The sequence below is a fragment of the Tachypleus tridentatus genome, chromosome 9 (genome assembly GCF_004210375.1).
Source record: "Tachypleus tridentatus isolate NWPU-2018 chromosome 9, ASM421037v1, whole genome shotgun sequence".
Classification (NCBI taxonomy): domain Eukaryota; kingdom Metazoa; phylum Arthropoda; class Merostomata; order Xiphosura; family Limulidae; genus Tachypleus; species Tachypleus tridentatus.
In genome coordinates, this window is record NC_134833.1 from 26622497 (window position 1) to 26646698 (window position 24202).

The 24202-nt window shown below is 32.0% G+C and overlaps 2 protein-coding genes across 9 annotated transcripts in view; one reads left to right on the top strand and one right to left on the bottom strand.

Moving 5' to 3' along the window:
* Positions 1–6448, bottom strand: part of Ire1 (serine/threonine-protein kinase/endoribonuclease Ire1) — a 58172-nt gene extending 51724 nt beyond the window's left edge. The window contains exons 1-2 of one of the 3 annotated variants that reach the window (XM_076453354.1): positions 6265–6448; positions 2158–2266 (exon numbers count right to left, since the gene is read on the bottom strand). In XM_076453354.1, the coding sequence (XP_076309469.1) occupies positions 2158–2266; positions 6265–6357 (202 nt within the window). In that variant the 5' untranslated portion in view covers positions 6358–6448. Of the gene's footprint in view, positions 1–546; positions 648–2157; positions 2267–6264 lie in introns of those variants that run through there. The other 2 variants (XM_076453355.1, XM_076453356.1) reach the window with 2 other exon arrangements.
* Positions 6449–7914: 1466 nt separating this feature from the next.
* The window catches only part of LOC143224906 (testis-expressed protein 2-like), a 37642-nt gene continuing 21354 nt past the window's right edge, over positions 7915–24202 (top strand). For 3 of the 6 annotated variants that reach the window (XR_013013508.1, XR_013013509.1, XM_076453367.1), the window contains exons 1-4: positions 7915–8252; positions 10847–12385; positions 17056–17285; positions 21601–22309. Coding sequence is in view for 4 of the 6 variants with exons in the window: in XM_076453367.1 (XP_076309482.1) it covers positions 10955–12385; positions 17056–17285; positions 21601–22309 (2370 nt within the window). In the remaining 2 variants the exon portion in view is untranslated. Of the gene's footprint in view, positions 8253–10085; positions 10211–10846; positions 12386–17055; positions 17286–21600; positions 22310–24202 lie in introns of those variants that run through there. The other 3 variants (XM_076453368.1, XM_076453369.1, XM_076453370.1) reach the window with 3 other exon arrangements.

Sequence of the window (24202 nt, forward strand, 5' to 3'; positions counted from 1 at the left end):
ATATTTTATATATATAATAATTTATTTTTTTATTTTACTGACCTTTCAGCAGTGTTTGATGAACATCATAGAAGTTGAATGATGCAGCACACATACATTCATGTTACTGTATCTAATAATATAAAACTCACCTTTACAAAGTGACCTCTTTTGGCTGGTTAAGTGGACCAGTAATTTGTAAAATTTTGGTTAAAATACACTACATTCATATATACATTCTCATTATTTACAAATAAGTTTATAAATTTCAGTTATTTTTTTAAACACAAAACAGTAAATAAACAAGTATAGGAAATAATTATCTCTTATAGTCACAAACTTTGTACTTGTTTTCTGCTTGCCCCAATTTGCTAAGCCTTATCAAATTTCATGTGGAGAAAGTACAACAAAATTATTTTCAGGTTTTATATATACATTTTGATGTAACAAAAATGATATTACTATATAAGTATTACAAAATTCCACAATAATTTATCAGATTTAGTAACTATGCTGTATTTGGATCTAAAATATAATTTTTTTAAGTTCAATAATATTTTACCTTACCACTTGGAATTTACCATGAAAAGAAGGGAGTTCCCACATAAATATTTCACAGAGGCTCAGCAAACCATGTCAGGAACATTCTGAGCTTTCAATTTCATCTCCTAAAATGGAAAGATGTGGATGGGGCCATTGTGTTTGATTCACAAAATGTAGCAATATCTTGGCAAATAGAAAAGATCAAAAGTTCTTGTTTTTTATTCTGGCTTGTAAGTAGTAGTAATATGAGTTCCTGATCCATAAGAAACCATAGGCTTTAAATTTAGACATTATAAACATCTAATGTGAGCCAATAATGTATTCAATGTACCACATGATAAAAAAATTGATGTTCAGAATTTTTTTTAATATTTACTTTTGAATTAAGAAATTAACTAATGTATAATACTGAAATATTTCAATTATAATCTATAATGTGATATCAAACTTATTAACACAGTAGTTCTTTACAATTTGGAAATAAGTCTACAAACATGACCATAGGAAGACCTGTCAGACCCAGTTTGGTAGGGTTAAATGTTCTAGTTGCTTCAATTAGAGACTTGCATTTTAATCCCTACCTCGTAATTTGAAGACCAATCTGCCCCAACCTTCACCAATTATATTACTATCCACAGTGGATTCACTCTTTTCACAGATCTAACATTACTCTACAGTCTATTGGGTTTCTTTTGCTTTTGTTTGAATTACAAAAAACACAGGTTTAGTTATGCTTTATATAAATAACACGAACATACCAACACAGTGATATGTTGCTATACATGGAACCATGGTAAACATGTTTAACATCTGTGTATTCGATTCACAGCAAATTCCCAACTCTTTAACAATGTAATGCTCTCATAGATAACATGCAGATAGAGATGTAACAGAACCCTGGGAGTAAAGGATAAATACAATAATGGGAGAGTAAAGTCTGAATATAATATTTCTTCAGGCCAGAAAAAACAAACACTTCCAACACATATGGTTACACACTAAGTTAATGTGATATTAAACTTAATTAATACTGATTAAGACTAAGAAACGATCATATCATATGAGATTTGAAACAATAAATCACAGATGACAATAATTAACAGAATAGGCTTTGACTTTGTAACATTTAGAAAAAGTGGAATATGAGTCCTTAATCCAGTTGTTACACAACTGGTGAAAGAACATACAAGTGTGTTTGGTTTCAGCCCCCATGAAAATACTTTTCTTAATAATAAATGAATTTAAGGAAGTTTGATCAACTAAGTAAAGGAGATTTAACCTCAGAAGAGAAAGTCTTGTCACAAGATGCAGAATATTCGAAACATTCTTGGAGACATAGTTGGTTTTTATTAGAAAATTTCAAGACTGACATTGTAATATTTAGTTATAATTCACCAATGAAAATAAGTCAGTAAACTGACCTTAAAGTTTGTACTAATTACCAACATAGGAATTTTAAAATTGTTGAGTATTTGAAACAGTATTCAAGTGAAATCAAAGTCAATAAAAATAAAATTATGCTGTCAAATATAATTTCTGTGGTATTTTTAATGAGAACCAATTGTAAAATGGATTATATTTAAGTTGAATGAAATTCATTAGATAATACAAATAAACTTTAACATCATAGCTCACCTTCTTTGAAGGACCAATGAACCAGCCCTGTGTACTGACTAACAGCATACAATGAGCCATCCAGAGTAGAAACAAGTAGAGTTGGTTCCACAACAGCCAAATTTTGAGACTAGATATTAATAAAATAAACAATTTAATATCTTCTTTTCATACAGTTTTTAAAAGTATTGTGTGTTTTATGAATTTCACACAAAGCTACATGAGGGCTATCTGCACAAGCTGTCCCTAATTTAGCAGTGTAAGACCAGAGGGAAGGCAGTTAGTCATCACCACCCACCATTAACTCTTGGGTTACTCTTTTATCAAGGAATAGTGGGATTGATCATCACTTTATAATGCCCCCACAGCTGAAAGGGCAAGCATGCTTGGTGTGATGGGAATTCAAACCTGCAACCCTCAGATTATGACTCAAACACCTTAGCTCACCTGGCCATGCTGAGCCTTTTAAAAGTAAAATGAAAACACATAAATACAATTTATAAAATGTAACTTTTCATTTTTAAACACACACAAGATGTATTTATGGATGGTATCTCCTGCCCAAATGGATATCTCTAGAACTTGAATGTAAAAATATCACACATCTTTAGAGGGCTACCATAACGTATTAAAAGTTAAAGCACGTAGATACACTGACAACACAGCAGTATCAAACAAACAAAACTGACTTGACATAGCTCAGCATGTCTATACAACTAATCTAGTATTTGAAAAAAAATTTAACACCTGTAAAAAAAGCTTTACTTTTATTTAGACACAGTCTTATCAATCAAATATTTTCCTTCGAGATTTATAACACACAATGTTGTAAGTTGGTTGACCTTAGAGTTAGAACATTAATGCAAACTTCTGAATACACTTTTTCTTTTAATAAATTACAAATTACACTGTTTTAACTTTGTGGTTAAGTTTACAAGATTATCCAAAGATCTAAGTATGATCATTCATAAATTTATACCTTGTCAGAAGTATTTCAGCATGGAATATAAGGCACATTATACAAATGTTTCATTCCATATACAACTTTTGAATTTAAGAATAAGATACGGGTATAAAACTTAAGATTTCAATGAACTATTGAATTAGTTTTGGTTCTATAATTATGAGTTGGACATCAACAATTTAGGAGTAATATGGACTAGTCACTGCAATGATTTTGGTTTAAAACTAATTTGTGATTGAAGACATAATTTTCAGGTTTTTTATACTTGTTTTCTCCAGATCATAAAACATAAAAAGGATTAGAAGAGATTTGATTTCTGTCCTAAATTATTACATGCCTATCAGCTCATTTCTAAGAAAAAACAAGCTACAAAAACAGAATGTGATAACAAAATATACATTTTTATAGCCACAATAAATCATCCAATCTTTAATGACAAGAGATCACTTTTCAACCTCAAACCTCAGAATCTTATCAAGACCAAAATAGGCTTCTTTTGTTTTTACAAAGTTAACCAATTTCTTATAATAATAAAAAAATAACAAAGGATTCTTCATACATAAATGTATGCTTATTTCTTTTCTTAAGGTTAATTTAACTGCAGGTGTTAGTTAAGACGTTTAATATACACACTTATTTTTCAACTATTTATTATATTTTTACATTAAAATAATTAGTTTACACTATTTATGAATTCAGGATTAACTTAACTAAACCTCACAAGACATCATTGGGGTTATAAACAAATATATCGATAACAAAATGGGTACAGAACTGGTAAATCAATACATCCTAATTGTTAAAAGTTTTTTGTTTTGGGATACTGCATACTGGTTTTGAGACCAGAGTATCACAATACCAACATTATTGTCCATGTATCATCCTTTTTGCTTGTTATAATCATTGAGAATGGAAGGACTAGGAGTTACAAATAAAAATTCTGAAAGAGTAGAATTTATCTTCAACAAAAATTGCTATCCTAACAAGGTGTCTGGTCTTTGGAATGGGTTTCCTCCAGATGTGAGATATACAGTACAGTAAACAGAGAATGTCTTACCCAAATATTTTTATATAGTCTACCTTTTATTTTTTTATTACTTTTTAAAGACATTTTGAAAGCTTGTTTGTTTGTAATTTTGTTTGTTTCAAAGTAAGAATCTAAATAGGTAATTAATTTGGTAATTATAGCTTGTATTTTTTAAGATCAGAAATTACACAATGTTGCAAAAGATCTGTCACTTTGTTGCATACAATTGGTGTCTTGTTAGAAACAGATGGTGCTATTTCAATAAAACATCCATCTATCAAATGCATTTTTCAGTCAAATACAAGAGACTAAAATTTTTCAAAAAATGATTTGAAAATACAAAAGACATACAAAAAACAATTTTGTCTGAATACACACAAAAAAATGACAATTCATCTAAAGAAAAACTTAGAACAAAAATTGAATCACTGCTCAAAAAATGTTTGGATATTTATAAAAATTAGAGAAATTTTCGTAGTCAACTTCATTTAATCACTGCATTCAAGTTTTATAATTTTTCACAAAATATGCATCTTATGCTTTAGCAAAGTACCAAATTTTTGCAAAACTCTATTTATAATGGGAATGCAACATCAAATGTTAGTTTGTTGTGAGAGTGGATAATCATGGAGGTGAAACACTGTCCATTAAGACTTTGTCCTAGATCCATACAACACATCAAAGATATTTTATTAGATAAGGGGTGCCTTTCATCATATGACAGACTAGATGGGCCAATAGATGGCCCTTGTTGACTTTAAACTTTATATGTTGTGTCCTGTTAACCTGGATTATTTTGAAGTTTTGTTGACTAGTTTGTTACAAATAACGTAGATTTGATGCTTTAGGTGATGGAGAAAATTGCTTTGCCAAATAATCTTGTTTCTTTATGTTCTTATAAGATTTTTTTATCTGTTTAAAAAACTAGTTCAGAATTATATAGAAAAATGCCCTTTTATGTTGCATTTAAAATATTATTTGTTTAGAATAGTATTAGGCATGGCTTGAGTATGCTTAACAGGCTTTCAAATGCTTTTTTTATGAATGGCTTTATGTCACAAATTAAATTTATAAACACCTTTCAAAGATTTCCTAGTTTACAAACAAAACTACTATGTGAAAATCATATTTTCAGCAGTGCAGCATACTTTACCGATGTGTAAAACATGCAACTGCAGCATACAAACAACTTAGACACAGTTTATTTTTCTAATCTGGGATTAAGGTGTAAAGTCTAATCCACTATCCTGATTTGTAAAATAATGTTTATACTATCAGAGCCAGTTCTATGAGGCTGTAGGTCCTGAAGCCATACTCATGATTGGGTTTTTGAGATTATACACTAGAAGATTACAACATTTGGCTACTGAGAAGCAGGGCCTGAGGTGGTTGCCTCAGTAGTCTCACTTTAAGGCCAGCCCTGTTCAGTGGTGAAAAAAGCTCTGATTCTAGTTTTTATTGCTCTTCATTCTATTGTTTTTGTTTATATTTGTGGTCATCATGAAATAAGTAAGCCTTACCTCCACATGGAACTCTGTCCATATTTTGAAAACTAAAAAAAAAAAAAACTATTATTTTTGGTTGTGTTAGTGACAAGTCAAATGCTTATTTGAAGTTCCATTTCCTTGTGTTAACTGTATCATGTATGAGTAGGACTGCCAAATTCTGGAATTGTTCAAGTGAGACTGAAATTGATCAGAAATAACCAAAATGCAGATGGTCAAACAACAATTTGCTACAGAAAGTTACTAATTACTCCAAAAAGGTGTTGAGTGTAGGCACAGATGTGTCAACCTGGATGGGTGAAGGTTGATAGCAATGTAAAATAATCAGTTAAGCATTACACTATCATAAATAACTTCAGGAAAACCTGTAATCTGTAAAGAACAACTTACACAAATAAGAGCATGTTAATAATACCGTTGTAGTAGTGATGGGTAGTTGAGCTTAATCTCCATGATAATTAAAAATATTTATTATTAATTTTTGGGCTTCCTCAGACTACTTCTTCCAATTCAACAAATTTACGGGAATTACACATTAATTCCCCTTCCCCAAAAAACTTGAAGAAAATGTAATTAATAACACGTCAACAGTAAACATATGAACAGTGTTCTGGTCAAAACCTTGTACATACCTTATTTTGAATACTTTGTGAATTAACTTTATCAAAATAAAATACATGAATGATAAAACATAAAGCACATACTAAATAACCTCTGCAATTCATTACAGTATAGTTTCTAACATCACTTTCAGAATACAAACAAAGGTTTAAACTAAGCCTACATGAGTTTAACCAGCACGCTTGCAACCTTTCAAAAATTTATGACGCAATAACACACAATAATAGCAATTACATAAATATGATGGTAACAATTAAAATCTGCTGTTGTAATTATGAAACTTTTATATAACACTCAAAATCCCCTAATTATTTTTAATGTGGTTTATTATTACTTTATTCACGAAATTCAGACTGAAGTTATACTTGCAAATATGATTAGGCATTGGATAACAAAACGTGGAGCAAGTTTATTACGAATTTCGCGTAAAGCTACACGAGGGCTATCAGCATTAGTTGTCCCTAATTTTGCTGTGTAAGACTAGAAGGAAGACAGCTAGTCATCAACACTCACCGCTAATTCTTGGGCTACTCTTTCACCAATGAATAATGGGATTGACCATAACTTTATAACGCCCTGACGGCTGAAAAGGCAAGCATATTTGGTGTGACGGAGATTCGAACCCGCGACCCTCGAATTACAAGTCGAGTGCCTTACCCATCTGGGCATGCTGGGCCCTTATTTAGGTAATATAACACGTAATCAGTCTGAAACATTGTCTGGAGTGTATTAGTTAGCTTGGACATAAGTCGTGAGGTAGCTTAGCCAAACTGATTCGTTCATAACTTTGCTAAAGGTAATCGTTTTTCCTCCATGAGGTGAATTTCACACCTTATTTATTTGTGTTCGATAAATAAATGTTACGTCCAGTCCATTTAGTTTCTTTAAACTGGCTCAATATAATTTTCGATATATTTTGCGAACTCTTCCCATATACAGCAAAACTATTTAACCTAATCGTTCGGATATCGATTTAACTGGGCAACCAGCTTCTTGTTTTGGCACTTGCCAATTACAATTACTCTCGCGTAAGTGAATATTAAATAAGTCTATCTTGTGATGGAAAGATCGATTACGAAAATGTCGTGTACATATCCATAAATAACAACATTCAACAATGGCTTCCATTATGAAAGGTTTAAGTGGGAGGGGCTACACATGGAACAGTTTGGCCCGGCATGGTCAGGTGGGTTAAGGCGTTCAACTCGTCATTCGAGGTTCGCGGGTTCGAAGCCCTATCACACCAAACACGCTCGTCTTTTCAGTCGTGGGGGCATTATAATGTGACTATCAATCCCATTATTCGTTTGTAAAAGAGTAGCCTAAGAGTTGGCGGTGGGTGGTGATGACTAGCTGTCTTCCTTCTAGTCTTACACTGCTACATTAGGGACGGCTAGCGCAGATAGCCCTTGAGTAGCTTTGCGCGAAACTAAAAAAAAACAAAATTGTACATAATTTTTTAAATTTTTTTTCTTAATTAATTCATATCCTTCTTGATATTGGTTTATACAAATTTTGTCATTATTAAATATTTCATTCAGATATCACCTTTTTGTTTTGTTGTTGTTATAAAAACAAAGTTTCAAATTGTGCTCGGTGTCTGCTGTAGCTTGTGCTCACTTCGAGTTTCGATTGAAACTCGGTTTCTAGCGTTAAAAGCCGCCACTAGGAGGGGCAATATTTTAAATTTAATCAACAACTGGTTTAGATTATTATAATAAATTTCATATAAATAAGATTTATAATTGGTGCATTATATAAGTTATTATATTACTGTTGTCAACTGATATTTTTATGAAATACTGTGGCTAGTCAATTTAGGTATTTTGCTTGTTTTTGCAATGAAAATATAAAAGCCATGGAAAAATAATCACACAAAGACAAACGTGTTGTAGCGCAAGTGTTGTTTACGCTTGATATCAGCTGATAATACGGATTGAACTTTGAGCTGTATAATTTAGTTGGGTGTTAGAGGATGTGAAAATTCAAGAAGTGGGTTGTAAGTTGTAACTTAAGTTATGGATAAATTTATTTTATTTCGATTTCTTAATTCAAAACAAGTATTAAAATCTATAGTAATTTTCAAAATTTTATGCCTTATTAAAATCTTTACTCATTATATTAATATTGTAATAATGTAGGCTATATCTGTGTAAATGTATTCTTTGAATAAAAATTTAACATTGATATCGTATAATTATAATAATACTAGTAACATGTTCCATATATTATTATCATGTTAACTAATTTAACATAATCAAACGTCAGAGTATTATTAAATTGAAGGGTCAACAAAATACATTTACTGATGTTCATAATTACAGTATAACTATAATGTATTATTTAGGCCATTACATTTGTTCAGGTGTAAGTTCATATCTAGTGTCTGTTTGTAAATTACATTAGCCATCTTTTCTGTTGACACTGCTGCTGAATATCACTGTCAAAGGGTAAAAAGTGTGAAAAAGTTGATTGAGATCATAAATAAGCATTCCACAGTTATTTTTGGAAGGAAAGAAGATGTGTAATTTGTTTTTCTTTCCAGCATAGCATACGTTTATTTCTTGTGCTCAGTGGTACTAGTAGATTATGTTATACACTTATATACATACATAAATTTATATACCTACAATTTAAGGAGAACAAGAAACATGTTTACCAATCTTGGCCATCCCATTCACTAAACTGAAGCCAGTTGTTATCATTCAGTTACTTATAAAGCTTTCCCTTAAACTTCCTTAAGTTAATTACATCCACCATGTATCTAATGGCAATTCATTTCAAAGGCTCTGCTATTATAAAAATAAAACTGTCTTAACTGACAAAATTTATATTTGTCCCTTATTCCCATTAATAACACATTTGAGTATGAAAAAATATTATACATTAACACTATTAATTCCTTTAACAATCTTAAACACTTCAAACAGATCTACTTCATAGATCTCAATTGAACCTTGTGTGACAATTTTTCCATCTCTGCTATCACCCTAGTAGGTCTCCTCCCAACTCTTTCCAACAATTCATTGCTTTCTTAAGGTAAGGCACCTAAAATGGAACAAAATACTCCAAATGTGGCTTAATCAATAAACGCAGTTGTGGAATACTAATATGCTGATTGTTTTCATGTTTTGGATTTAATGTCTGTTTTATCAATGTAGATGACTGATATAAGTGTAGAAGTCTTGGTGTTAATTTGATGCCATAGTTGGATGTAATAGTAATATTAGCTTGAACATGCAGTATTTACTGGGAGAATATAAAATTTTATGTTTATGTAGCAAGTTATGTTCTATCTATCCTGATTTTAAAGCAATTGCAAGTTTAATCATTATATACTGTAGTTCATTACTTGAGAAGGTATTAAATGTTAATTATTATGATAAAAATTTTGATTTCTAATTAATATTCTTGGAAAAAGTTAAGAGTTGAGGACAGTAAGAAACCTGTTGCTCCAATAAGGCTGTCCCATATTTTAAATTAACAAAAAAAAGCTAAAAAAATTCAAAACCAGCTCTTGTTTCAATATTTATCAACCTTCTTAAAATGCATGCACTACAGCTGAAAGTAATCCATTCTAAAAAGTAATACACACTGTTAAAAAAATTAAAGGTTTTTTTTCTTCTTCAGAAAATTACTATTTCTATCTTGGCAAATGTATTTTTGTGTCTTTTTATTTTACCATTCTAACCATTAAGTATGAAGAAAAGATGTATCGGTTACACTAAAAAACTCAATTATTTCTAATTAATATTTTTCTTTTATCAATAGATACAAATTTTGGACATCTTAACCTCCTCATCTGGCAACCTTTCCTTCCCAAACATCATTAAATACCTTTCTAAAGATTCAATGTCTTAAGATAGGGAGCCTGAACTCCATTTTATAACAATCCTCTGTTTTCTTTCATCCAGCCGTTTCTCAAACCAAGCCAATTTATCCTCCACATCTGTGTGTGTGTGTTTGTATATATAGTTATTCTTAGCAGTCATTTTGTGTGGCACCTTGTAATATGTTTTATGAAATTGAGATGTATTAAATTCTCACCTGTACCTTCATCAAAGAATGTTAGAAGATTTGTCATGCAAGATTTTTCCTTAGTGAAACCATGTTGAGTGTCAAACAAAATTTAGAATTTTGTTAAACAAAGTTTTAAAGTATCTTTTAACACCCTTTTAAAAACTTTTACCACCAGTGATATAAAACTAATAGGTCTATTAACTTATGAACAGTGTTTAGTACTTCTTCACAAATTGGAAGAACTTGTCTTCTAGAACTTGCCCACTAATTTAAGGATTTAAAAAAAAAATTGTAAGTAATCCAAATATCCAATCCTAACTTCCTTCAGAAACCTTTGGGAAATATCTGGTCCAGAGCCTTATTATTCTTTAAGCTTTCCAATTTTTTCATTCAGAAAAATTGCCTCGAGACAACCATGTGTAAATACCATGCCACGTTGATAAACGTAAAGCCTAATATATTGTTTTACATTATTTTTTCTTGTTAGTACAGTGTAAAATTTTTGCAAGTTGTATATAAATGATTATCTGTGTATTTAAGATACTTAACTTGAAGACTTTTCTTGTTTTGCAGATATTGAACATCAAACCTGTGACCAAGTTCTTGCACTGATCTTTTCCATAAGTATAACACAACTCATCAAGAGTAAAAAACATAAACATTTTGATAATATCACACAAAATGCAGTCTAAATTTAAAGGGAAACAAGCCCCCAGCATGGCAAATACAATTTCTTTCCGATTTAACCCAATAGAAGAAAATCTGGAAGAAGTTCCAGAGGCAAAAGAAACATGTATAGGTAAATCTAATAAAGTGGCCACTGAAAAAGGTCTCAAAGATTCAAGAGCACATCTTTTTCATAAAACTGTTTCTATTCAGGGTACTAGAAAAGGCTTTATGAAATTTAATTTGACATCAAGTTGTGAAAAAGATAAAAATGGTAAAGTGGTAGAACAAACAAAAAATGAAGGGAAAGACAACCAAAGATTATTAGTGGAAGAAGTAGTTAGAAGTAAAGTAGACTCAAAATCTATGAAAGAAAACAAAGTAGATGATACATTGTCTGCTCCATTGCCTAATAAAGATGTAAGAAATTCATCACCAAAAAAAGAATCCGTGAGGGAATATATTGCCAAACTTGGAAAACGCACATCTAGTCTTGATACTTCTACAGCTGCAGATTGTGAATCACGTTTATTTCTTGGTGGGATAACTGAACGCTTAACCAAAACTGCTCATGAAAAGATGAATAAAGATTCCGTTCCTGGTGCTCATTCTGGTACACAACACGAAGAAAGGAAACAACTATTTACTGGTTCCCAAAAGGAAGATTATTTGTCAGAACAAATAGCACATGTTGAAGATCAAGTGGGAGTGCAACTACAGGGTTCCATGAATGAAAGCAGTCTGAAAGTGAATACAGATATAGTAGAAAAGGGCAAGGAGTGTTTGCAAGAAGAATTTATTTCTAATAGTCATTCATGCATGAAGGTAGAAAGTACAACTTCATCTGAAAGTTTTAAATGTGCATTAGACCCTAAAATGTTGGATACCAGTGTTACTTCCTCTATATCTGACTCATCCAGTCAACAGGTCCATTCTAAAGTCAGTATTCCATCATCAGTAACGTTTTCCTCCTTATTGGCATCATGTACTTCATGGCCATCTTCCAAGGAAGGTAATGACTTAGACACGTGGGAGTTCGTAGTACAAGAAGAGAAAGCAGAAGCTCCACATGTAATGCCTGTTATGGTTGAGAAACATGAAAAACTTGAGAGTGTGAAACATACAAACAAATTGTTGAAAGTTTACATTGATATATTGAAGAAAAGATGGAACAAAGCTTCCAAAGCATTCAGAAAAATTTATAACTTGTCTTATGTACGATTGTTTGTAATGCTCATGTCCTTGATTTTTGCAACTAGGTTTTTGCCATCATATTTTTCTGGTTTTATCATGGGAGCATGTCTCTCGGGACTTGTGGGATATGGATCTTGGTGGTTGTTCAGACCTCCAAGTATGAAACAACCTTTGGAAATTCCTGACTATAATACATTACCTCCTTTGAAGGTACCAGTGGGAGTACCAGTGGAAGATCAAAATATTTACAAGGTAAAAGTATTTTGTCACTTACGTTACTTTTATGATAAAGCTACTAATTTTGTTTCTCTATCTTGAATAAAAGTTATTATGTTGCAAATGAAAGTTTATGTACTTGCAAATGCATATTTGTGATTAGTATAAGTGATGTACCTACTTTAGTTAAGTTAATAAAGAAACTTATACAGTTTGTAACAAAACTTTTTTTTTGTAAATTTTCTGTCACAAAAAATATTAGAATAAAGTTATATGCACATGGTTTTTAAAGTGCAATTACATATGTATGTAGCATATGTAGAGTGATGCACATCTATCCTAAAATGTTTATACTTAACAGACCCATCCACATAGAAGTCAGTCATAGAATGAGTCTAGATATGAACTTCCAAAGCTTTTACTTGTTAGGTCACAGTTTAGGCCATTTAAATAGTTCATTGAGGTAATTTCTTCATTTATCAAAATCACCATCTCAGTTGACACATTAATGTATATATACTCTCTTGAACAATAATCAATAAAAAGCAGATAAATCAGAAATTGAACTTGCAAAGTGTATCATTTATGTTTAATAATTTGCTATTCCTGATCCTCTCATACTAGTATTGTCTTGTTTTTTATGTAGTTGTACCTGTAATTTAGTAATATTTTGACGTTACTGTGTTTTAGCTGTTTTTGCCTTGTAGTTTTTTGCTTTATTAGGTTAAATTAAGTTTCCTTTTTGGTAATATATATTATTAAAACAAGTTGGAGTTTCTGGGCTTGACTGTCAACTTGCTTTTGTTTTAAAATATTGTGTACAGTTTATTCTATTCATAAATTTAATGATAGCACTTCATTGCCATATTATATCTATATTTAGCTGCTGTCTTATCTTGTAAGTGGTGTTAATTTATTATAATATTAACTTTTTTGTTAAGTGATATATTTTTCACTTATGAAAGTATCTGTCTTTTAAGTCTAAACTTATAAAATATTGTGAAGTTTTATATAAATAATTTTTCAATCTTCAAGAATATTATAAAAACTATTCTTTTGATAAGTTTTTTTTTCTGTTATTTGGTTTTATAAAGCTTAAGTTAGTGGAAAAATTAAGTTAGAAAATTATTAAAACTAGATTAGTTATTTTTACATTACAGACAACAGGAAACCACTCTGTCCTGAAAGGTTGTCCCTATATATCCCTAAAAAATCCTCTCTAAGAAAAGCAAACTGACCACAACTCATTCTTCCTAGTAAAATAAAAATAGTTTCAACTAGAGCCTTACCTGTGTTTTCAAATCTTAAACTTCTTCATTCTTGTCTGTAGGATACAGCACAAAGAAATAATTTTGTATACTTAAATGCTAGGAAATAGTTGTCTAGTCCCAATGCTGTTTCTTTAATCTCTGAATCTTTTCACTTAACATTAAGGAACTGATATCTACATGATTTAGGTTAATTGTGCAGGATTTCCTAAACAAAATGCTTAGATTCTGGATTTTTGCAAAGATTATTTCCTGTAAAAACAGTTGAGAAAAAACACTTCGGTCATCTTATAGTTTGGCCTGACATGGGCAGGTGATAAGGGCATTGGACTTGTAATCTGAGGGTCATGGGTTCAAATCTTCATCACGCCAAATGTACTTGCCCTTTTAGTCATGGGGGCATTATAATGTGATGGCCAATCGCATTATTCATTGGTAACAGAGTAGCCAAAGAAGAGACAGTGGGTAGTGATGACAAGCTGCCTTCCATCTAGTCTTACACCACTAATTTAAGGGCAGATAGCCCTTGTAGTTTTGTACAAATTCCAAAAACAAACATTCTATAATCCTCAACAATCTTGCCTTCAGCATCTTTCAAGGACCCAATACCTACATTATTTTGTTTACCACATACAAAAAAATTCTTTTGTTAGTTTTAATATTGTCAACCAGCTCTTTCTTATAAGCTCATTTTGATTTTGTAATGCAATTTTATAAAATGAAATTCTAAATCTTGCTGTAAACCTTCCAACCTTCTGCCAGTTTAAATTTCTTAAGTTTTTCATATTTATCCCTGATTTACTCATTTATATTCATAATTAAAATTTACTTTGGTTGGAACTTTTTTGTTATCCTTTTCCTTCTTTTAAGCAACTGATTTTAAACAAATGTTTCACAAATATTCAACTTTTAAGTTACTTCACTGTTGGCAGGTCATGTCTTATGGCTTCAGAATTTGTTTTTTTGGAAATTAGGTTCTAGTTTTGTTATCTTGCTATACAGCAAAACTTTACATTTAATTATGCAATGATCACTCTTCCCTAGTTGTTATCTCACTTTAACTCTTTCAACTCTTCTACCTTAATTTTAATTAGTGGTTAACAATCATTGATATACTATGCTCCCAAAGTCACCTGAGTTATGGGGGAATGAGCCAGAAGGTTGTCCAAATGGCATGATAATCTAAGAATTGCTGATAAGGAGAAATAAATGTAATGACCCCAATTACTTCTGTATGTGGGATGATCCATCTTTTGTAGTTATACCACTTTTAACAATAAATTTAAAATGTCATCTTATGCAGGTGGCTCCCTGACCAGTTGTTGTAGAACATTCTGAATCATTGAAGAAACTTCTCTCACTACATGATTCAATACAATTATAATCAATTTTGAAGTATCCCAAAAACCAGATGGCAGTTTAACCAAAACATTCAATCAAAACAAAGCCAAAGTTAATGTAGCCCATGGGACTATTTAGCACAATATAAAAACAAAAGTTTAAAACTACTCTTACCACAACTTAATACAAATGATTTCACAAGTTTATTATTCAAATGAAAAATGATTATATCAAAGAGTAAGTCTGCATCTGGACTTTCAAAGCTTAAACCTATTTCCACTAGTTTTCAAAATTGTGTTTCCAACCTTTTTATTCCACTTTTTAAATGAGCTCAAAGGAAAATTGTAAAAACATGAAATCCATTCTGAAAGCCTGAATCAAGCCACATCTTTATATTAAAAGAAGATAAGTCTAAATACAAAAAGCCTTTCATTTGTATTTAGTTTTCTAAAATCAGTATAATATTTTGAAAATTTCACACTGGATCTAGATATAGGTTTGGATTACTTGGATTTTCAGAATGTTTTGGATAAGATGGCACATAAAATACATTTTTTGATAGATTAAATTTGTTGTTAAATGGATTGAGAGTCAGCTTATTGACTGAAGACAGGTGGTTATTATTAATGAAGTCACTGTTGATTTAAGTTACTGGATACAATAGTGTTCTGTAATAGGTTTTGTACTGTTTCTCACTTTCAATAATAGTATGTATAGTGGTATAAACTTTAAATTGATTAAACTTTCAGGTTATTTAAATGGGTATTTCAAGTTGTATTGAAAATGATAGTTTTTGTGCAAAGATATTTTCATACTTTGGTATGTTGGGTTAACACTTGGCAGCTACTTTTTAATCATGGTTCACGTAAGGTTAATATATGTTGATTATCACAACAATAGTCATTCTTATTGGAAAAACTATGGAAAAGTGATGAGAAAAATCTATCTGGATGTAGATATTGCAAAAATGTTAACTCTCCTAGACAAATGTGTTAACCAGTAATAAGATAAACCAAGTTCTAGGCTGTATACATATCATGTACAAATTGAATTTTATCATTTTACTCTATAATATGCTATTTAGACTTTATTTTAATATATTAGTCATTATACTTAAGAAAGGTTGAGTTGCTGGAAAGAGTCCAAATAAGAGCTACCAGGATTATTTCAATTTGGAATGGTCATTGTAATTTGATGAGATGGAAGCTCTTGGAGAAGAAGAGGATTCAGGCAGATGATTGAAAATTTTAAAACTGTTAGAAGTTTTCAATTTGCAAATATAGAATGTACTTGTGTTAAAATATTCTGTAATTACGTACGTGTAGGATGTGAAAAACGTGGACATGATTAAAATTAATTCAGTATTATGATAATCTTGAAGGAATTATGATAAGATTAGATGAGCATTTTAAATATCAAGGTTAGAATGATACAGAAGGATGATTTATAGACAAGATGGGTCAAATTACCCTTGTCATCTTTCAAAAATTAGTAAATGGATGCATCTGTACTTCCTCAAGTGTTGGTACTTTGTGTGTTGAGAGGACTGAAACTGCATGCATTATTTCTAGCAAGACTTCACTAAAATCTTCTACAAGATAAAAACAGAAATGTTATGTGTGGAATGTGGTGAATTATAATCTAAAGTAATTGATTTATTCATGTAAATCTTACAAATTGGTGATGTAATTTACATTCATCATTAATCATGCATAAATTAATATTGTATTTGGGAGTGTGAACCATAGTTTGCTTTATGATTTTACAAATGAATCCTTTAAAAGCTTTTTTATTTAGTATTCCTCTATGAATGTTGCTTAAAGGTAACTGTTCTGATGGTTTTAGTTCTTAATAATGATATGGATGTGAAAAGTTACTTAAGTTGGTTGTATGTATCTTCAAGACACCAATGAACCACAGTTATTTTCCAAATTTATGCTATGTGCAGAATTTGTGTAGTGTTTTAATGACACTTTAAAATCACATTTCATTATGGTACTGGTATGGTATTAGATTTCTGTAACAAATCTTGTACCATTTATGTTTGTCTTTTTTAATCTGTAATAATAAAATATGAATGTATTTATGCATATTTAGGGATGGATGGATGAGCTACTGGTTGACTGTGAACCTGATACATACCATATGCAATCGGTATATGTTTGTCTAGATGGTTCTTCACTATTTTTGTCCCGTCCAAAATATAATGTATCAAAACAACCCATGTGGAATGAGCATTGTGATGAGCCAGTGTTTATTCATCATAGACACTATGATTTGAAAGGTGCTACTGTATCTTTACCACCAGCAGGTTTAACCAGAAAGAGGTACAAGTTAAATGTTATAAAATACTTTTATATGTAAATATCTCCAACTACTCTCAATTACAAATTTTTCTTCATATTTTGTATGGTATTAGTTACTAAACAAAGCTTTAATAAGAAAACTGTCTAGGAATAATTTGCTTGCAATATTTTGTTCATTATGCATCATTACATAAAAGATTTAATTCCATGGCATATTTTCTCTAATCCTGTAGTTGTACTATATGTGGAGAAAAAACTAGGGTTATTAATATGACATTATGAACTGTTAATCTAACTAGTGTATAGCCCATAATAAAGGTACTATCACCCCTCAACCTCAGAATATAAGTTAATCTCACATTTCATACCTAAATTAAATAAACAAATTTTACAAAGTGAAGTTTGATTAATAGAGAAGCAGGAAAGTGCAGTCAAACATTAGTAAATTCCTCTGTAGGCCAATCAGAATTAAGATTATTTATGCAATAAATTTGTGGCATATTCATAGTATAATTATTGGTAGCAACTGGCTAAATTCACAACTTTTAATTGCAGAAAAGCCAGTGCATTTTGGTAACACTATGTTCCAATAATGACTTTTATGCCATGTTGTTCAGCAAGTAAGGTAACCTAATATTGTAGTCAGTCTATGTGCTGAAAGTATAAAATGAAATGTAAATACAACAAAACTGGAAAAATTAATTTATTAGAGTATCAGTTGACTAAAGAGGTTTGTTTTTTATTAAAAGCATTAGTGATATAAAATAGTTTAATACAGAAACAATTTAACTTTAAAATTGAATCAGTATTTTTTCTTTCATGATAAATTTTATGCATTTGGCTCCAGGTTAGGTGATCTCATGCTGTCTTTAGGCTTATTGTACAAAGACTCACTACACTTTCATGCTGCCTCCCTCATGGGCCCCTTTGCAATCCTATCATTAGAATTATAATGGGTAGATAGTAATTGAACTATTTTATATGGATTTTGGATTTTATTATTCCTCCTGTTTTGAGAAATCAACTGTGATGTGTGACACACACACACACACACACACACACACACACACACACACACACACACACTGTTTTGTATATGTTAGACAGCTACATTTTTCTAAGTATTTTCTCCAGGTGTTAAGTTCTCTATATTAGCATAAACTTTCTGCATTGTAAAAAAACTAAATTTTATTTTCACACATGAATTTTTATAATTAAGGAATATGTTATTAATATTTGTAAAATAATAATTGAGAAATATCAGTAGACATTTAAGTTTCATGGAAATAGGTCTCTTTGTGATAAATTTGTTGTTTTTACATTTTATTTAATTTTTCTTTTTCTACATTATTAGCCATCTAATGTGTTTTTTGATTTGTTGTACTAACCATGCCATATACCAGTACTTTTAAACTTTTTTTTCACTCAATACTAAACTTTTTTTTTTTTTTACATCTCACTTCATCCAAAAATATGTAGTTTGTACTCATTTCCATCAGTGTTCTGAAAATTTCTGATATGATACTTACCTTATTCTCACAAGATTCACTGTTCTCATTTTTTACTAATGCATGCCACAACCCTTATGCTCTCCTCTGTTGGGATTGTAAGATTCCAAAAAGTCGCTGATGCAAATCGTCACGTCACTTGTTGACCAGTAGGAGCATAACATGCTCATGTGACTCCATCTACACTCCCCTACCCTAACCCTCACTTCTTGTTTGGCAGCATTGGAGTTCTTTAGTTCTAGTTCAGACTTGAAGTTGTTTCCCTTTCACTTTATTTAGTTTAATTTCCTTTTATTTTAAAATCATTTTTTTACCATATCCTTTTCCTTATTCTCTTCATTCTTCATCACCACAACATCTTTCTTTCCCCCATTCTTATAATTTATCCTGTTTTTCCCTGGTGCATTGGCTGCCTCTGGATTTCAATGCTTCCAAATTGGTTGTTTATTTTGTACTTTATTTCATTACTTTATCTCTGTTCTTCTTGCTTAATGTTTCTTCCTTTCCTTGTTCATTCTAGTGTATTCCCTCCCCTCTTGACCTGCAGATGGCATTGGTTTTGTATATTTGCCATGTGATTCCATGCACACTGTACCAGAATACATATTCTCTTCTGTCTCCAGTTCATTCCTTCCTTCTGTCTTCATCTCCTTCTGATGTTGACCTCTTTATGTTTAATTTACTTTTTCATCTTTTACTCTTGTCAAAATCCATATGGACTTTTATTTCAGTACATGATACTGTTCCTTATATGTTGTTTGCTTAGTTTCCTTCAGTGGTCCTCATTTCTTTTTCCCTTTACCCTTTTAAGTTGGGTTCATGGTTTCATCTGTTGGCTTATTCCTCATGTTGCCTTCTCAGCTTCCATTTTCCTCAGCCCCTGTCTGCCTCTTCACCTTTTTCCCTTGTTCTCCTTCTAGGCCAGTCTTGAAGAAGATTCTGAATTCAGGCATGTTGTCCACTGCACTAGTGTTTAACTCCCATTATCTCCATCACATAAGTTTCCTTGGGTAATTGCCTACTACCTGTGGCTATACTTCACATTTCAGTGTTGTATGGAGATTGGATAAGTCTTTCTTATTGCTTTCTTTTCTTACAATGACTCTTTAGTTGCCCTTGAATCCTGCTCTGTGGTGAGTGGTGCCTGACCAGGTATTTTTTAACTATTAAATACACACTGTACATCATATTGACTGTCCATGACTCTGCACAGTCATCATAGAAATGAGACGTTCCACAGGATCACTTGTGGTTGAAAAACTTCATGGTATTTGCTTCATATATGTCTGTTCTGAACTGTACTGCCCATGGATGATATGAATAAGGCAGATGGGGATAGCTGCCCATGTTGTTCATGCCTTGAATGAAGAACCTGCCATGGAGCCCTTGCTACTTTCCACTTCCAAGGGTGGTTCTGGGTGGTTGACCATGAGACTCCCTTCTGAATGGGTTCCACATAGATGGCTATAACCATTCAGTTGAGAAAAGGGTGATGGTGTAAAACAAGACATAACCTCCAGTGGTGTGGCAGGTATAAATATTCTACCCTCAGGGATGTCAGTTCCTTGTAGAGGAGTATTTGGATCATAACAAACTAATACACCACATATAGTTACACCTTCACAACATTTGGAGTTTAGCTGTAACATACAGTTCATCCCTTCAGTTGGGTGTTTATGTCCTACCCTCATATGTTGTTGGTTCCCTGCAGAGGAGATTTTGGATTATAATGAACCAATCCACCCACATCCTCACATAGGTATAAATATCCTGGAATTCATGCAGATCTTAGTCCCCAATTCCTGAGTTAGAGATAAAGGAGATATGGTCCTCATCCTACCCTTCTGGGATGTCATTTCCTGTATGGAGGAGGCATTTGCTGCTGTCTCTCTGCTGTATATGGTCTGCTGCACCCTGGCCATATAACTCCTCATGTTTTCTGTTCTTGTGTTTCCCAAATTATGCACAAAAACGAAGAGTATACCTGTTTCAAAAGTGGTGTTATGCCCCCCATTTTTATCTCATAATAAAAGGTATCTTATAGCTGCTTTCAGTGGTATCTCTGTTTCTCCCTTGCACTGGGCCTTTCTCCCATTTCAACATGACATTCTGTCTAATCTTATGAAAGAGGTAAACACTGTATCAGAAGCTACAATTTTCCTTCATGAAAATGTATTTCTGATGGTACTTACCTTCTCTGACATTTTCCATCTTTTCTCCCCACTACTGCCAGTGTTCGTTCCTATTAAACTTTGAAGTGAGGGTTAGGTAAGTGAGTGTAGAGGAAGCCTTATGCATCATGTGAGCACTATTGGTTAACAAGTAATGTTTGATGATTTGTATGAAAGACATGTTGGAAACTTCCAATTCCAGCAGGGGGGAGGGGGGCATAAGGCTCATTGCATGTATTAGTAAAAATATTTGCAGTTAGAGGGCAGCACCAAACAACAATAGCTAATCTTGTGCAGAGAGGTAAACACCAATTGGAAATACATTTTCAGCATAGGAAATTTATAATTTTATTTGGAAGTAGATATTACTTATCCTGTAATACACATTAAGCAGGAAGTTTTAATTAACATAAATATTTGAAACCTAAATAGTCATTATGTCTAATAAAATTTCTTAAATATTTAAAAAAAGATAAAATTTTAATCCTTATATCTTAGAATTTTAAGATTGTTTCAAGTAGTTGTGTCATTTATTTATGTGGCTTGGAAATACTTCAATGAATGTTCTTCTTTTCTCAGCTGAAAAAAATTAATAGTTTTTACTCACAGTTAAAGTTTGTTTTAGCAAAGTTACTTAAAAATTTATTTATTTATTAGGTTGTGGAATAAGAAGTATCCAATATCTATTGTCATCATTAATTCTAAAATATTCCCTAATGAAAAAAGTGAAGCTAGTTCTTGTACATTGGATCCTTCCTCAGGATTTAAGATGCCTCTAATGGATTCTTCTAAAAAATCAGCTAGTGACACCCAAGAGAATTCACAAAACAGCATAAAAAAAGAACAAAACTTGTATTTATTTGCTCGAACTGGGCGGGAAAAAGAAGAATGGTATCATAAATTTCAAAACGCTAGTGAACCACAGACTGAAGATGACAAAGAAGAAAAAAGTGCAAACTCTGAACAAAATAAAAGCGATGTTAGCCCTTCTAAACAGTCAATGGTTACAGATATTGATAACTATTCAAGAGGATCAGTAGTTATCATTAAAGAAGATATTATTTCAGATGAAGTGAAAAAGGAGAAAAACTTGGATTTTGTCACATACATGACGGCACTTTTAAAGTCAAATGCAGGAAAGATAACTTCTGATGCTGGATCTGGTCTACATAAAAATAAAAGAACAACTTCAGGATCAGTTGGGAAAAGTTCACATGACTCTAACAAAAGTTTATTATTTGCACGTAAGGATGCCACCTTGTGGCTTAATGCTTTTATCCGACGAATATTTTATGATTTCCTTTCCAAAAACTACTGGTCTATTACAATGGCTAATAAAATTCAGCACAAGCTCAATGAAATCAAAGTAAGTGCATTAAAGTATTCATAATTTTTTTTTTTTCTTTTGCCTAGTTAAACTGATATCAAGAAACTTAAACTCCAAATCCATTATTTCGTAACATTCTGATTGCTGGTTCATTACTGTGCAGACAGTCTGTTTAATTTCCTGTTTTGGTGTATTTTTCTTGTGGACTTACTTTTGAATATATTTTTGTAATATATTAGCCATAAACAACTTCTGTTCATGCTTACTATTACTTAGAAGTTTAAAAATGAATAATTTCTATTTAACCGTGTAGCCTGGAAGCCATTTTATCTTGTTTTATTACACTTGGTTAATTTCTTATGTACTCTTTAACCTTTTAACTCTTGAATAAGAATGGTCAACTAATTGAGTTTCTTGGTCTTTTGATATCTACATGAGTTTTATGGTAATCTATTATGCTTATTCTTTCATCACGGCTTCTCATGTTTCACTTATGCTTTCACCAAGTTTTAGTTTTTTGTGTCCATTTTATTTTTCTTACTATGTTGAGTTTAATGCATGATACCTTGTACTGTGTTTAATACAAAATTATTATATAATCCAAGATGTACAAGCAGTAAGTGAAGTTGTCTGTGCCAGATAATTAGGCAATACTTCATTGGTTGGGTAAACATTTTTATTATAACATGTTTTGGTCATTTTACTGATGTTAATTATGCTTTGAGAAAGATGTTTCATGCTGTTCTTGGACTACTTACTCTATTATCCCTTCCAGCAGTACAGTGGTATGTCTGCAGACTTATAATGCCAGAAACCTGGGTTTCGATACCCATGGTGGGCAGAGCACAGATAGCCTATTGTTGTATCTTTTATTTCATACCTCTCTTCTATTCTTCTGATTGTTTTCAGCTGTACTTGGCAGGTAGATGTCTTTCTTAATGCTTAATACCAGGCTATAATATTACCCTTTTCTAAGCATGGGAAGGATCTCAAGATTCCAACAAACTATTGTGGGTTTCAATGACAGTGGTCCATCATGGACTTCCTTATTCAACTTGAAACATTGATCAGGGAAGCCTTTCTCAAGAGAGAACATCTAGTTTTTGTCATCTTCTAGAAGGCTTATGACATGACATGGAGGTATGGAATTTTACCTGACCTCCACTGTTACAGGTTGCATGGCCATTTGCCCATTTTTATTCAGAATGTTTTACTCAACAGGTTATTCTAGGTTCATGTGGGTTCTACCTTTTCTTGTACATTCCCACAGGAATTTGGAATTCCTCAGGGCTGTCTTGAGTGTTACATTTTTCAGTATTAAGATCAATGTCATCATTCATCAGCTTCTTCTGACTGTTACAAATGGTCTATACTTTGACTTCCTCATTTTGTGTCAGTAGTTGAGTATGAGGTTTATGAAGTAGCAGCTTTTATTCCACACATCAAGCAACTTTGTTTGAGGTGTACCAGAGCACTGAACATCCTCTCTCCCATCTATTAGTTACCCAAACAATGCTTTATGCTAAATACCTATCTTGCTTTCATAAGGTCAAAACTTTATTACAGGTTTTTAGTCAATGCTTCAGCCAGGGGTGCCTAAAATGCTGGACTGTGTTCACCATTAGGGGCTCCAGCTCTGCATGGGGGCATTCCTCATATCTCTGGTCCAGTGTTTGCATACCAAGTCCTATGAATCACTTCTACATCTTCAATATTTGGAACTCTCCCTGCAGTATGCTACTAAACTATGATTGTTGCCACAGCACCTCACCTGGGATTGTGTTTTCCATCCTCAGTGGGCTGTTTTATTCAGTAAAAGGTGGACCATTATTCCACCATTTCACCTCTGTATCCAGGTGCACATGACCAACTTGAGTTTGGTATTGGATGACATTTCTAGATCTAGTGTTTGGCCCATTCCTCCATGGTATG